We start from the raw sequence: 12,768 nt of genomic DNA, 5'->3' as shown, positions 1-12,768 counted from the left end.
GCTGGAGGAAGAACACCCACTAAGATATTGGACTCACATTTTTAACATCAATATTTACATAGATATTCTGATATTAACCTAAACTAATAACAATTCACAAAACAAACAAAAAATGTTTGAGTGTAATTGCTATTTTATAGCTTTTTTTAAATAATTTTAAACTCCTATTTAATTTGTACCTTTTTCTATTCCTCTATGCTTATTTCGGTCTTCCCCAGTTTCCCCACTGTGGTTCAACAAAGGCTTATCTTATCTTATCTTATCTTATCAACACTGCCAACATTTTTATGTTAAATGTTGTTGAAGCTTCTTCAGTTGAAATAAAAACACTAATAAACAACTAGTCTCAATGCCAGCTTTATTATTGGTTATTTGAGTGTGAATTAAATAAGGCACATTCACCATTCATCATTTTTAAACCATCCAAACATGAAATTAAATTAAAAAAAGAATACAAAAATAATTGGGACTTCTGATAGGGTTTGACATCCTTCCATCTTAAATAAGACACCGAAAGGTTACAAAGACGCTGCTTTGCTGGAGACTCAGTGAATATTTCTGTGTGTGTGTGCGTGTGTGTGCGTGTGTGTGTGTGTGTGTGTGTGTGCATGTGTGTGCGCATGTATATGTGTGTGTGTGTGTGTGTGTGTGTGTGTGTGTGTGCGCGTGTGTGCGTGTGTACGTGTGCGCGTGTGTGGGCGTGTGTGTGTGTGTGTGTGTGTGGGCGTGTGTGTATGTGTGTGGGCGCGCTTGTGTGTGTGTGTGTACATGTGCATGTGTGTGTGTGTGTGTACATGTGCATGTGTGTGTGTGTGTGTACATGTGCATGTCGAAGGAGAGTGTAAACAAAATGGACGGTTGACAGTGAAAACACTGACCCACAGTTTAAGGGCTGTAGGTATCACCAATGATTTCCTAAAATCGATTGGATTGCATTTCTGATTCAATATCAATTAGGTAACAGGACAATTTTAGTTACAATACCAATTTTGCTTGATATTAAAAATTCTCAGAGATCTTCCGCTGGAAATTGTACAAGCAAGAAGCAACCTTTGAATCTCTTTCTGACGACGTTCACAATAAGAATTGACCCCCAAAAAAGTTAGTTTAACAGACTTTTTGCTAATACAGTCATTGTGAAAATGCAAGAATAAAAAAACAAAACAGATTTCTAGATTTTATTAATCGAAATCAGATCGCGTTAGGGATGCACGATATGAGGAAAATATCTAATTGCGATTATTCGACTGATATTGCGATTGTGATACGATTCACGATATTGGAGGGAATGGTCGTTTCTGTATCGTTCTCATTTTCATTGAAAAATCAAAAAAAACTAAAATAAAAAAATCTTTTCTTTAGTCTGTAGGATACGATGTGTAGGCCGGGACGTCTCCGCAGCACCACAATACTTTATTTTAGAACGGTCTGACACATATTTTGCCTTTAACAAATATTGCGTCCCCGTGCGATTGGATATTGCACCAGTTCATATTGCGATTTCGATAAAATTGAGATTAATTGCGCAGCCCTAGATCACGCAAACAACGATTGATTTTAAACGGAGGACTGATTACTCTAAGCCAGCCTTAGTCGGTTTACACTGAAGCTTCGTCCTCACTACAATAAAACACACAGTGAGATACGTGGACATTATTGTGAACAGTAACGCCGACGGTGACAATTCTACAGTACTGCAGTCGTTTCATAATGTAATTTGTATTAAATAAGTTTGATTCTTCTTCTCTCTGGTGGTTTTGCACGTTTTCTTCCGCTCTTTAACAACTCGTATCTTCTGCGTCACCGCTGACCAACCTGTGCTTGAATAAAATCTTTTAAAAACCCAGCTGTGTGATCCTTGAACCTGCTCTACGTCTGTGCAGAAAAACACATTCTCACAATTCAGGAGAAGCTGAACCTCTCTGAACACACTACCGTCAGAAAGAGTCATAGATGAAATTAAAAGAATCCTAATAAAACTAAAATATATAAGTGGAGTACAACGTTAAACAGGGAAAACAAGCAAAACCAACCAAACTGTAAATTCATTTATGAACGCTAAAAAAAACAACGAGCTAGTATTCAAGTAAAACAACGTGTTCTTCAAATGAAGTCTGGTGCAGATCAGAGCTACAGTCAAAACTAAATCAACAACATTCACGCAAATTAAAATAACTGTTTCCCTTTTTCTTTACTGTGAAGGCTAGAAGAAGAAAGTGCTTTAAACTCGGATGAGGAGGAGGAAGAGGAGGAAGAGGAGGAGGGTTTACCGATCTTTTAACCGCTTACACTTTTCCACGCTGGCATTGTTTCTGTAAAATTAAAACTGTTGAACTGTTTTAGTAGAAGTCAGCCCACAGAAATGCGACTTCGCTGTGCAGTTTCTCCTACTACGGATGCAGCGAGAGTCGGCTGCGTAGAGTCGACGCCACGTCTGATCTCAAGTCGTGTGCTTTCATTGCTTCTTTTTAGTTTTTTTGGCGTTACTTCGTGGCGAAGGGGGAAAAAAATCAAAAGTCAGTTTTGTGCTCCTTTATAATCTCCCTGTACGAATCCTCACGGTGTCTCCGTTCATTTCAGTTGAAGCCTTCAGGATTCGACTCCGTGTGGTCTCCGTCTCTCTGATCGCCTCCGTCAGATTGGATTGTGGGGCGGAGCTCAGCGGGGCAGGAAGAACCGGAGTCTCCGTCCGTGTCCTCAGACGGCAAAGCCTCGTTGTTGGCGTGAGTGTGATCGTCCGACGACTCCAGCTCTCCGTTCCGAGAGCGGAGACTCTGGCCGGTGGTGTCAGACGGCTCGGCGGCGTCACGTGAAGCACAGCGAGCAGTTGGAGTGTGTGTGGGACGGGGTTCAAATGGATTATTGGCGTGTGACGGTGCATCAGCGGGCGAGGACGGTGCGGTCTCGCTACCGGTGGAGTGGGTTACGTTGGCGTCAGGCTGTGCATCGTCTCTCTCAGTGTGCGCGTCGTCTGTCCGCTCCCTCTCTTGCGGAGTGTTTTCAGGCGTGTCTGGAGCGCGTGTGGGCTCCGGCGTTTGTTCTCCCGAGTCCAGGGTGTGACAGCGACCCAGGGGTCGTTCTCTCAGCCGGGACCCGGCGGCGAGGCTCGCCGAGGGGCTGCTGACCTCCACCGTCTCCCCTCGCCTCAACCTCCGCCTGTCTGGATTCCCCTGGGCAGAAAAAAAATTAAAGATCAGATCAGGGCTGCATCTAACAATTATTATAGTCAATTCATCTGAATATGTTTTTTTAATCGTTTTTGGATTAGTGGTTTGGTCTCTAAAATGTCAGAAAAAATGGTGAAAAATGTGGATCAGTGTTTCCCCAAAGCCCAAGATGACGTCCTCAAATGTCTTGTTTAGTCCACAACTCAAAGATCTTCAGTTTACTGTCCCAGAGGAGAGAAGACACTAGAACAATATTCACATTTAACAAGCTGGAATCAGAGATTATTTTATTAATTTCTAAACAATCTACTTGCAGGGACTTGAAGCTTATGATTAGATGTACAACCCGCCCAAACCCATCAGGTCCCATCAGGTTCGGGCAAAGATCTTCAGCTCTACTTCTTCCCTTCTTTTGTTCATTTTGGCCAGACCTCCAGACTCCCATAGTTTTGCTTAAATCTTCAGTAGTTATTTTAAGTGAGTAAAAATGAATTTACTTTAACTAATCCTAGAGTATGGTGTCCTTTAAGATGTTGACGGTTACAGTTGAGTTCTTCTGTTGTTGCCATAACATCTCGATGCTATATTTCCCATAATGCAACGGAGTTCAACCATTCATTCTTTGAGGACGATGAATGTCTGAAATAAATTTCATGACAGTCCGTCCAATAGTTGTTGAGATATTTCACATGTGTACCTGGTTCTGGTTTGTTGAACACCTGGAGGGAGGACCAGAGGAACCCTTCTTTAAAATAGCTATTTTGTATGTATTTGGTTCTGAATTTATTACTTATTTCATACTAATGTTTAATATGTTTGTTTACGTATGCACCAACCACCGAAGCACATTCCTGGTAAGTGTAACTTACTTTGGCAATAAAGCCCTTTCTGATTCGGATGTTGCTGTGCTATTTAACAAAATATTTCAGAGGTTTCATACTGCACTTCCCGAAAGTTTGGGCACTCACAAAGAGAGAAAACCTGTCAACATAGAGACAGCAGAGGCTGAGATATCCAGACTTTTAGTCCCTCACATTCAAGTCAAACTTTACTTGATCCTACATTTCCCATAATGCAACCAAGTTCCACCATTCATTCTTTGAGGATGATGAATGTCTGAACTACATTTCCTGACAATCTGTCCAATAGTGGTTGAGATATTTCACATGTGTACTGAATAGGGAATTATGTCTAAAATAAGGCCCTAAGGCCTGTCAAATCTGACTACAATTTATTAATTCCTACGCCTTCTTACATCGGTTTCATCAAAGCTTACTGAGTCCAGCATAAAAGTACAACACAGCTGTGGATTCACAAACAACATCTAAGTTTCCCTGGCAACAGACACTAAGTCAGAGCTGGTCCACCAAGATCTCGTCTGAAAATGAACTCTGATCTGAGATTTCCCTGCGTTTTTATTCTCTTCTCACGGGGGGGGGGGGGGGGGGGGGGTCTCCTAGTCTTCTTTCACAAACACAGACACCAAGGTTGGGTCTCTGTGTGGTGCAACTTCCTCGTCTGCTCTCGCAACCTTCAAACAATGCACCTCTATGCCATAAAAGCCTGAACTATTTTTATGACTTAAGCTTAACTTTCTGTGCATCAGGGGTCACCTGGAGTACTTTTAACCACTTCCTCAATGACTAACACAGCTCTTTTGCGATGAGCACATATACACATTTTGTTAATAAAATATTTCTACAGTACCTGGTTCTGGTTTGTTGAACACCTGGAGGGAGGACCAGAGGAACCCTTCTTCATCTGCTGCATCCTAAATCAGAGCACATCCGAACACAGTAGATATAATAACTTTATCGCTGTTAGCGGTTTGTGAGAGAGCTGAAGTTTGGCGAGCGGCTACCTGCTGATGGACTGGGCCAGCTTCTGTCTCCGGCCGTTGCCGTGGTCCTGCAGCCGCAGACGCTGGACGAACGAATGAGCTGCAGCGACAACAAGGGAAATCAAATCCTAATTAATGACGGACAGAATTTCATATACAAGAGTTTTGCTAAAAAATTAATAGTGACACCTAATAGCACTTTGACTGAACATCTGATAATAACACATGAAATGTTTAAAATGAGGCTGAAAATAAATCAGAAAATTCAGAATGGATTAATAGTTTTGTTCCAAAGCTTGGAATAAACGCCATCTTCCCCCCTGGAGGCTGAGTGGACAACATTACAGCTGTGGTAGGCACTTTATTTTTGGCGTTGTTGGGCAGAAATTCCATAATAGTCACTCAGCATTTTGCAATTCAAGTGATTTGAGAGAAAACTAGACTCCTACACCACCTCTTGGCTGTGTTTTCAGGCTCTAGATAATAGGCTCGTTCGAGATGAGCTGCGCCTCGCCTGTAAAGTGGACGAGAGCAGGCGGCAGCAGCCGGGGGGGCGGGGACGAAAATCCGCTGTCAAGTCGGACAGCTTATAGCCTTTTACAGCAGCCTTCAGGCTGAACAGGAAGTCACAGAAACACTCACATCCTGCTCCACATGCGATCTGTTGCTGATGTTAATAAACAAAAGACTGTAGATGATCCGTAATCTGAACGGATTTAGTCTCTCTGATTTCTAAACGTCACTATCAGCCACACAGCATGTGTTCTGTACAGAATAAGGGCTCCTGCACACTGCCTGCGTGGCGTGTCCGTTTTTATTTCGGCTCCCATGTAGGACGGACGCCTATTTTTCACGTGACATGCAAGCGTGTTGGAAGCATTTCCTGGCAAAATAGAATACAAAAAGATGTTTATATGTCATTTTGACACAAATACATTTAATAAATGACATGTTGATGTTTGAAAGTCTCTAGGTTTTGACAAAATGTCATTTCAAAAAATAATAAATAATTATCTATTTTCAAATATTGCACCTGTCGATACAGTACGAAATATTCTGTAGCCTATTTTGCCGTCAATACTGCCGACGTTGTCTTTGCTGTAATCAGATCAGAATATATTTATGTTTATGGGAAACATACATGTGTACAGACAAGGCTAGCAGCAGCAGCGCCACGTCAGACACGTTTCTGGTGTGCAAAGACGCCACGCAGCCAGTGTGCAGGAGCCCTAAGCCTTTAAATCAGACAAATAGCAGTTAAAATCCCTCCAATTCAAAAACAATAAAAAGGTTTAATAAAACGTCATCATGTTGAGTCGATTCTGAACCAATCAGCTGTTAGATCATCTGAGAGGCAGGCGTTTCCCAGCATGCCCTGGGTCCGCCTGGGTCTTGCAGTGCAAAAGCAACTGTGTTGCCTGCGTATCAAACCTGCGGCCGCCTTGATCTCGTGAGGTTATCGTTGCCCACTTGTCCATTACGTCAGAGAAAGTCGGGATCAAGTCGGACACAAATCTAACCGGCATGCATTGGGCGGTGATTGCTGGTGATCGATTCTGTGCAGGCCTGGCTCATCTCGAACGAGCCTAATCTAGCACAGTGACGGGAGACTTTGGCCAATCGCAGGGCATCTCAGAGAGAGAGAGAGAGAGAGAGAGAGAGCGAGAGCGAGGTCCTATTGGCTGTTCTACAGACAGAGAGGGGATTGGGAAAGCTGCAGGAAGAGGTCTCACTCTATATGAAATTCTGGCATTTATTACGCTTTCTATCTACTGTAGTTTTAAGAGGAACTGATTTTGAAATGAATTACCCAGAGCTCCTTTGGGCACAGAGAGGAGTTTGATTGGTTCAGCGTCGGGAGAAAGTCCGGACGCTGTCTGCAGAGCTCTCAGGATCTCCGTGTTCTGCAGAAGAAAACATTCAGAAGTAAATGTTACTGCTAATATTGTTATTTATCACTGCTAATGCTTTATTTACACATATATACACATATTGCTCTATAGCTCTGAAACACATAAAAATAATATTGAAAAAGATCTTTAAAAGGTTTACAGTGTGTAAAAAGATTTTGACAAATGCTACTATTCCTGTGCACTGATGAGACATTTAAACATTAGTACATATACATATGTTATCTTACCGGACAACAATAACACATTTTTCCATGGTTAGCAACACAACATACAGTATGGATATGCAGCATATTTCACGTAGTAAAGATTGGAGACCGTGACAGTTTAGTCAAATGGGCTTCAGTGTCGCTGTAGTGTGTGTGTAGCACCACCTTTCCGCCCAGCTCATAGGCGCAGTCCAGCGGCGTCCTCTGCCTCTTGTTCCTGAGGCCGGGTGAGGCTCCGCCCCTCAGCAGCAGCTCCACCAGCGTCTGGTGTCCGCCCCGCACCGCCTCATGGAGAGCCGTGTTCCCCTGAAGGTTCGCCACGTTCACCAACGCATTACTCTGAACGCACACACACACACACACACACACACACACACACACAGCGCAGTTTTTCATTAAAAGCAATTTAATGTATTTTAGAAATGGCATCTTCTCTGTGGCTGTGTGTGTGTGTGTGTGTGTGTGTGTGTGTGTCTGTTTGTCTGTGTGTGTGTCTGTACGTCTGTGTGTGTGTGTCTGTACGTGTGTGTGTGTATGTACGTGTGTGTGTGTGTGTGTGTGTGTGTACGTGTGTGTGTGTGTGTGTGTGTGTGTGTGTGTGTGTCTGTGTGTGTGTGTGTGTGTGTGTGTGTGTGTGTGTGTGTGTGTGTGTGTGTGTGTGTGTGTGTACGTACGTGTGTGTGTGTGTGGGTGTGTACGTGTGTGTCCCTTTCTTAGACGTTACATTGTTGGTTTCATCAAGCTGTTAAAGTGTACTTAAGAACAAATTCAAGGTACTTAACCTAAACACTTGTGCAACTAACGACTGGTTTTATTGTCTATTAATCTGCTGATTATGTTCTTGATTAATCGATTTTTCGTTTGGACTATAAAATGTCAGAAAGTGGTTAGAAATGTCCATCCCAGTTTCACAACGTCCAAGGTGACGTCTTTAAATGTCTCGTTTTGTCCAAAACCCAAAGATATTTAGTTTATTATATAAAACAGAAAAGAGCAGGAAATCTACATAAAAGAGCGGGGAATCTACATATTAGAGAGGCTAAAAACATCATTTTCTGACATTTTGAAAAACTACTTTATCGATTACCAAAATAGGTGGCGAAGATTTTTCTGTTGTTGTCTAATCGCTGTAGCTCTACTTGAATATCTCCATGTTCTGCCACTTTATACTACATCTCAGAGGTAAATATTGTCCTTTTCACTCCACTACATTTGCCTGACAGCTTTAGTTACTTTTCAGATGACAGTTTTTCGTCCCGTTCCTGTCCAGTGAAAACCACGTATCTCCAGATGTGTTGTCTTTGTGTTGAGAAGATTCTCCTCCTTCTTAAGCTAAATAAAGTCTTTAAGAAGCCTCTTGGTCTGAATGGGGATGACATGTTTACCTGTAACAGGGTGGTGGCTGTCTCCAGGTTTCCACAGAGACAGGCCTGGATCAGAGGTGTGTTGCCATAGTGATCCTTCTTGTTCAGTTTGGCGTTGCACTCAAGCAGAAACCTCATCACCTAAAACACACCGAGGATACAAACACAGACAATTTAAGCTATTATATGACATAGACATAATCATTTATGACAAGCTGATGTAATTTTTAAACTTACATTTTTTATTAAAAGTTTCATTTCTGAGTAAATTTGAAATATACAATAAAAATCCTCCATGTTACTTTAAAGCCTGGCGTTATTTATTATTTTTCATTATTACATCACTTGTTAAACAGTTGTATTGTTTTATGAGACATCACACTGTGGCGCGCACACACACACACACACACACACACACACACCCCACCCCTCCCTCCTAGTGCCTCTCTCTCCGGAGATACATTCACTGCTGGTTTTAGTTTGAACACGAGATTTGGTGACACAGAAAAACATTCAAATATCACAGACTTTAAATCTTTTTTGTGCACTGCTGTCTTTCTGCCACACGGTGGCGCGAGTGAGCGTGGCTAAAGCATGAGCCAGACTTCCTGATGGCAGAGAGATATCGGGGTTGTGGTTGACCCACTTCTACATAACAGGCCACTGTAAAAAGTGTATTTTTATCACTCACGTGACACAACAGTGTAACACAGCACCGTTTAATAACAACAACGTTACCTCCACCAGGAAAACTGCTGCCTTAGAAAGCACTCAGGATGACTTGGCATCTATTCCCGGGACAACTTTCGTAAAGGTTTTAGTATTAAGTTTAAAAACAAAATAACAAAAATGCTTATTAGAATCAACACAATATATGTCAATATCGCAACAGATAATGTCAATGATTTCATCCACATCCTCTCCTACAGCAATCTTCACTGGTCAATCAGAACAAATCCAAATCCAAAAAAGTAAAACAAAGGCCGTTTCCAAAATCACTCCCTACTGTATGTGCTGTTTATATATTTACTTTCCTCCATCTTTTTATGAGCGTGTCTGAATTCAATGTTTATGCGCTATAAAGTGCCTTAAAATGGGACAAAAAGATAGCCTGACAAGCCAGACCCACATCCCGATGTTGGGTCTGGGAACTCACCATTGGCAGGGCTCAATCTGAGGGGCGGGATAAACGGTTGTCTTTTCAAATTCTCTCTGCACGCAATAGGATAGCGCTACAACCAACCAGAGCAACGCAGAAGATAGCGGAGCTTGTTGATAGATTAAACTTTTGCCGTATCTGGTCGGCAAAACTCCGAACACATCTTCCTTTTTTAAGAATGACTTCAGTGCCGTTCTTTGTTCTTTTCTCAAAGAAAAGCTGAACTCCAAGTCTTCCAGAGTCGCGGCCAAAGCTGATTCCAAAGACCGCTGTTCACCACCAGCAGCAGCCATCGTCTTTGTTTTCAAGTAGCAGGGAATTCACGCGGAACCATCTCAACTCTGCCGTCATTATGTTAAGCCCCGCCCACCGACTCTATACACGATGTGATTGGCCTGACTAGAGTTTGGTTTTTCTAGCTCGCAAGCCAACGGAGAGTTGCTAGACGACCCTGGCTGCAAATTACATTTGCTGCCGCTAGGGTGGTCTAGATTTCTAGGCTAGTTGAATCTGATTACAAAAAAAATGACGGTGCCTCTGCAAAATAGCCTCGGGAAGGAACTTGTTTTGGTGGAACATGTCTACGTTCAAAAGTAGTTTTAGGCGTGCAACAGAAAACTCAGATTGGACAGATAGTCTAGCTAGCTGTCTGGATTTACCCTGCAGAGATCTGAGGAGCAGTTAACCATAGTCCTCACAAATCCACCGGAGTTTAGAATAGCAACACAAAGGAAGCGGAAGGTAACGGACATCTGGCTGAAAAGAATGACATCCGGCGGAATATCTGCCGGCACCTGAACAATCCCGGATACGGAACGTCGTCGATATGGACCAACTCCCCTCCTACCTGGACATGGCTGTTCTGGCAGGCCAGGTGCAGAGGCGTGGCGCTCAGGTTGTTGCGGGCGTTGACGTTGGCTCCGTGGCGGACGAGCAGGGCGGCCAGCGCACAGTGGCCGTGCAGGGCGGCGACGTGGAGCGGCGTGAAACCATCAACGTTACAGCTGTTGACCCCGAGAGCACCGACCTGCAGGACGGACAGCTGCAGGACGCACAGAGGGACAAATTCATTAAAACGTTTTGACTGACGGTTTTAACACGACAGTTTGGATTTAGTCTCCGCTACATTACCTTCTGAGTGGGAGCGCAGCTCGGACACTGACACAGCGGGTGGCAGAGCACAGCCTCGGACCGATGCTCTGCTTCGTCCTCCTCTTCCTCATCCATCCACTCCAACAGGTAACGCACCTGAACACGCAAAACGTACACAGAGCACTTAGTGCGTTCACTTCGACAGATGTGAATATTCAGACGGAGAAAATGCAACTGCTTCTGTTTTGACTTTGTTCTCACCATCTCCACATCACCGTCTGCCACGGCACGCAGCAGCTTCTCCACCTGTCGATGTGCGAAGTGAACAGTAAGGTTTGTTAAATATGTATTATATGTATATAAACGGTCAACTGAGAGACAAAAGTCTCAAAGGATCATGTCTTCCTGACTAATGTTTAGGGGGTATCACCAGGGGGCAGTTACAATTAGGGATGTACCAAATCCAGATTTTTGGGGTTCGGCCGAATACCGAATCCACTGGTTAAGATTCTGCTGAATCTGAAACCGAATACCGAATCCTCCTCCCGTCCTCAGTCCATTAACACAGTAAAGTGGGTTAAAGTTTTTATCTGCGACGGTCCTTCCTTTGCCGTACCTGAAGTTGCTGCATTTTGGCTGCGGTCTGTAGATTCCTTCATGCACAGCTCGTATTCTTCCAGATGTTTCATACCAGATGTTGTAACAGCGGTGATGTTGTGTATTGTTTAGGGTCCTCGCCACCACCAGACTAATCAGCATTGCAGATTGAACATGTAGCTGGACTTGAATGGCCTTCTTTTGACTTAAAATACTGCCAAACAACACTTTTTCTGCTCACGAGTTCCATTTTCACTTTCTCACAGCCTACTGCATTGAACGCTCCATCTACGTAAACACCTTCCCGTAATCAACGACGGCGTATTTAGGTCGATCAGCGTAGTGCAAGCGTAGGATTCGGTTCGGTGGAAAACAATTCTAAGGTTCAGCAAAAACCAAACCCCGTCAAAAAGCCCAATATTCGGCCGAATCTGAAGCCGAATCCTGGATTCGGTGCATCCATGCTAATAAGTCCCTAGTTACAACACATCACAGGTTTGTGTGAAGTATATTAACATGACTTGTGATTTTAGGAAAAGGCATCAGGAAATGTATATTGTATTGCCAATCAATATCAACATTGTCAAGAAGTCAGCATGTGTCCCTTTGTTTCACTTGAGAATATTCAAGGCAAAAGGTTGTGAATGTCCGGAGAGGACTGCATTCAGACGCCTCCTCTCCATGCAGCATGACATAAAGACTCGATTCATCACACCAGCGACTCTGATGTTTAAGAGAACAAGAGACTGACGTCAGTCACCGTGGAAACAGCAGCAGCCGTTTGCAGTTTACTGAGCTGCTTCTGCATTAGTATCAACTACAGCCAACTATAAAAGGGGCCTCACTGCTGCTGATATTACTACTGCAAAACTACTGTTGATCTGCTTTCTGAGACTTTGAGGTGAAAAGGTCTCTAGAGGTTATTTAGGGAGCTTTCACACTGATAGTTTGGGAAAACTTGCATTTTTCTTTTGGTGAAAGGAAACTTAGGGATGCTTTCTTTTTTTAGGCCTTTATTTTTACAGGACAGATGAAGACATGAAAGGGGAGGGGGGGGGGGGGATGACATGCAGCAAAGGGCTGCAGGTCGGAGTGTAGCGATGTCGCTCGCGAAACAATATCTGAAAAATTATTTAGGGGGTTTTAAACTAATTTTAAGGGCACTAAAATCTTTGCAATCTTGTTCTTGTTTTTAGTATTTTTGTGTTTTAAGTCTACTTGGCACTTTGGGTTATATATTGTATGTACTATTTAGTTAATCTTGTACCGGTATATATTATTGTAATATGTCTGTAACTATTTATTCACGTGAAGAATTAACTCAAGACAACAGAAACACAACAAGAAGATAACATAAAAAGAAAGACTGTGCAGGTGAGATTAAGAAAACCCTTTAGGGGCTTATAGAAGGAACCTCAGCTAAGGAAGTG

General features: G+C 43.0%; 1 protein-coding gene across 2 annotated transcripts in view; it reads right to left on the bottom strand.

Annotated features, from left to right (window-relative positions):
* Positions 1-341: 341 nt before the first annotated feature.
* The window catches only part of ankrd27 (ankyrin repeat domain 27 (VPS9 domain)), a 58,278-nt gene continuing 45,851 nt past the window's right edge, over positions 342-12,768 (bottom strand). For both annotated transcript variants that reach the window (XM_078256439.1, XM_078256438.1), the window contains 9 exons: positions 11,003-11,047; positions 10,781-10,897; positions 10,497-10,691; positions 8,512-8,631; positions 7,292-7,465; positions 6,818-6,911; positions 5,029-5,107; positions 4,875-4,938; positions 342-3,170 (listed from right to left, as the gene is read on the bottom strand). In XM_078256439.1, coding sequence (XP_078112565.1) covers positions 2,577-3,170; positions 4,875-4,938; positions 5,029-5,107; positions 6,818-6,911; positions 7,292-7,465; positions 8,512-8,631; positions 10,497-10,691; positions 10,781-10,897; positions 11,003-11,047 — 1,482 coding nt within the window. In that variant the 3' untranslated portion in view covers positions 342-2,576. The remainder of the gene's footprint in view (positions 3,171-4,874; positions 4,939-5,028; positions 5,108-6,817; positions 6,912-7,291; positions 7,466-8,511; positions 8,632-10,496; positions 10,692-10,780; positions 10,898-11,002; positions 11,048-12,768) is intronic.

The sequence above is a fragment of the Sander vitreus genome, chromosome 8 (assembly GCF_031162955.1).
Source record: "Sander vitreus isolate 19-12246 chromosome 8, sanVit1, whole genome shotgun sequence".
In the NCBI taxonomy this organism is placed as follows: Eukaryota; Metazoa; Chordata; class Actinopteri; order Perciformes; family Percidae; genus Sander; species Sander vitreus.
The sequence above is the reverse complement of the archived record's forward strand: the minus strand, read 5'-3'. Positions and strand labels throughout refer to the sequence as shown.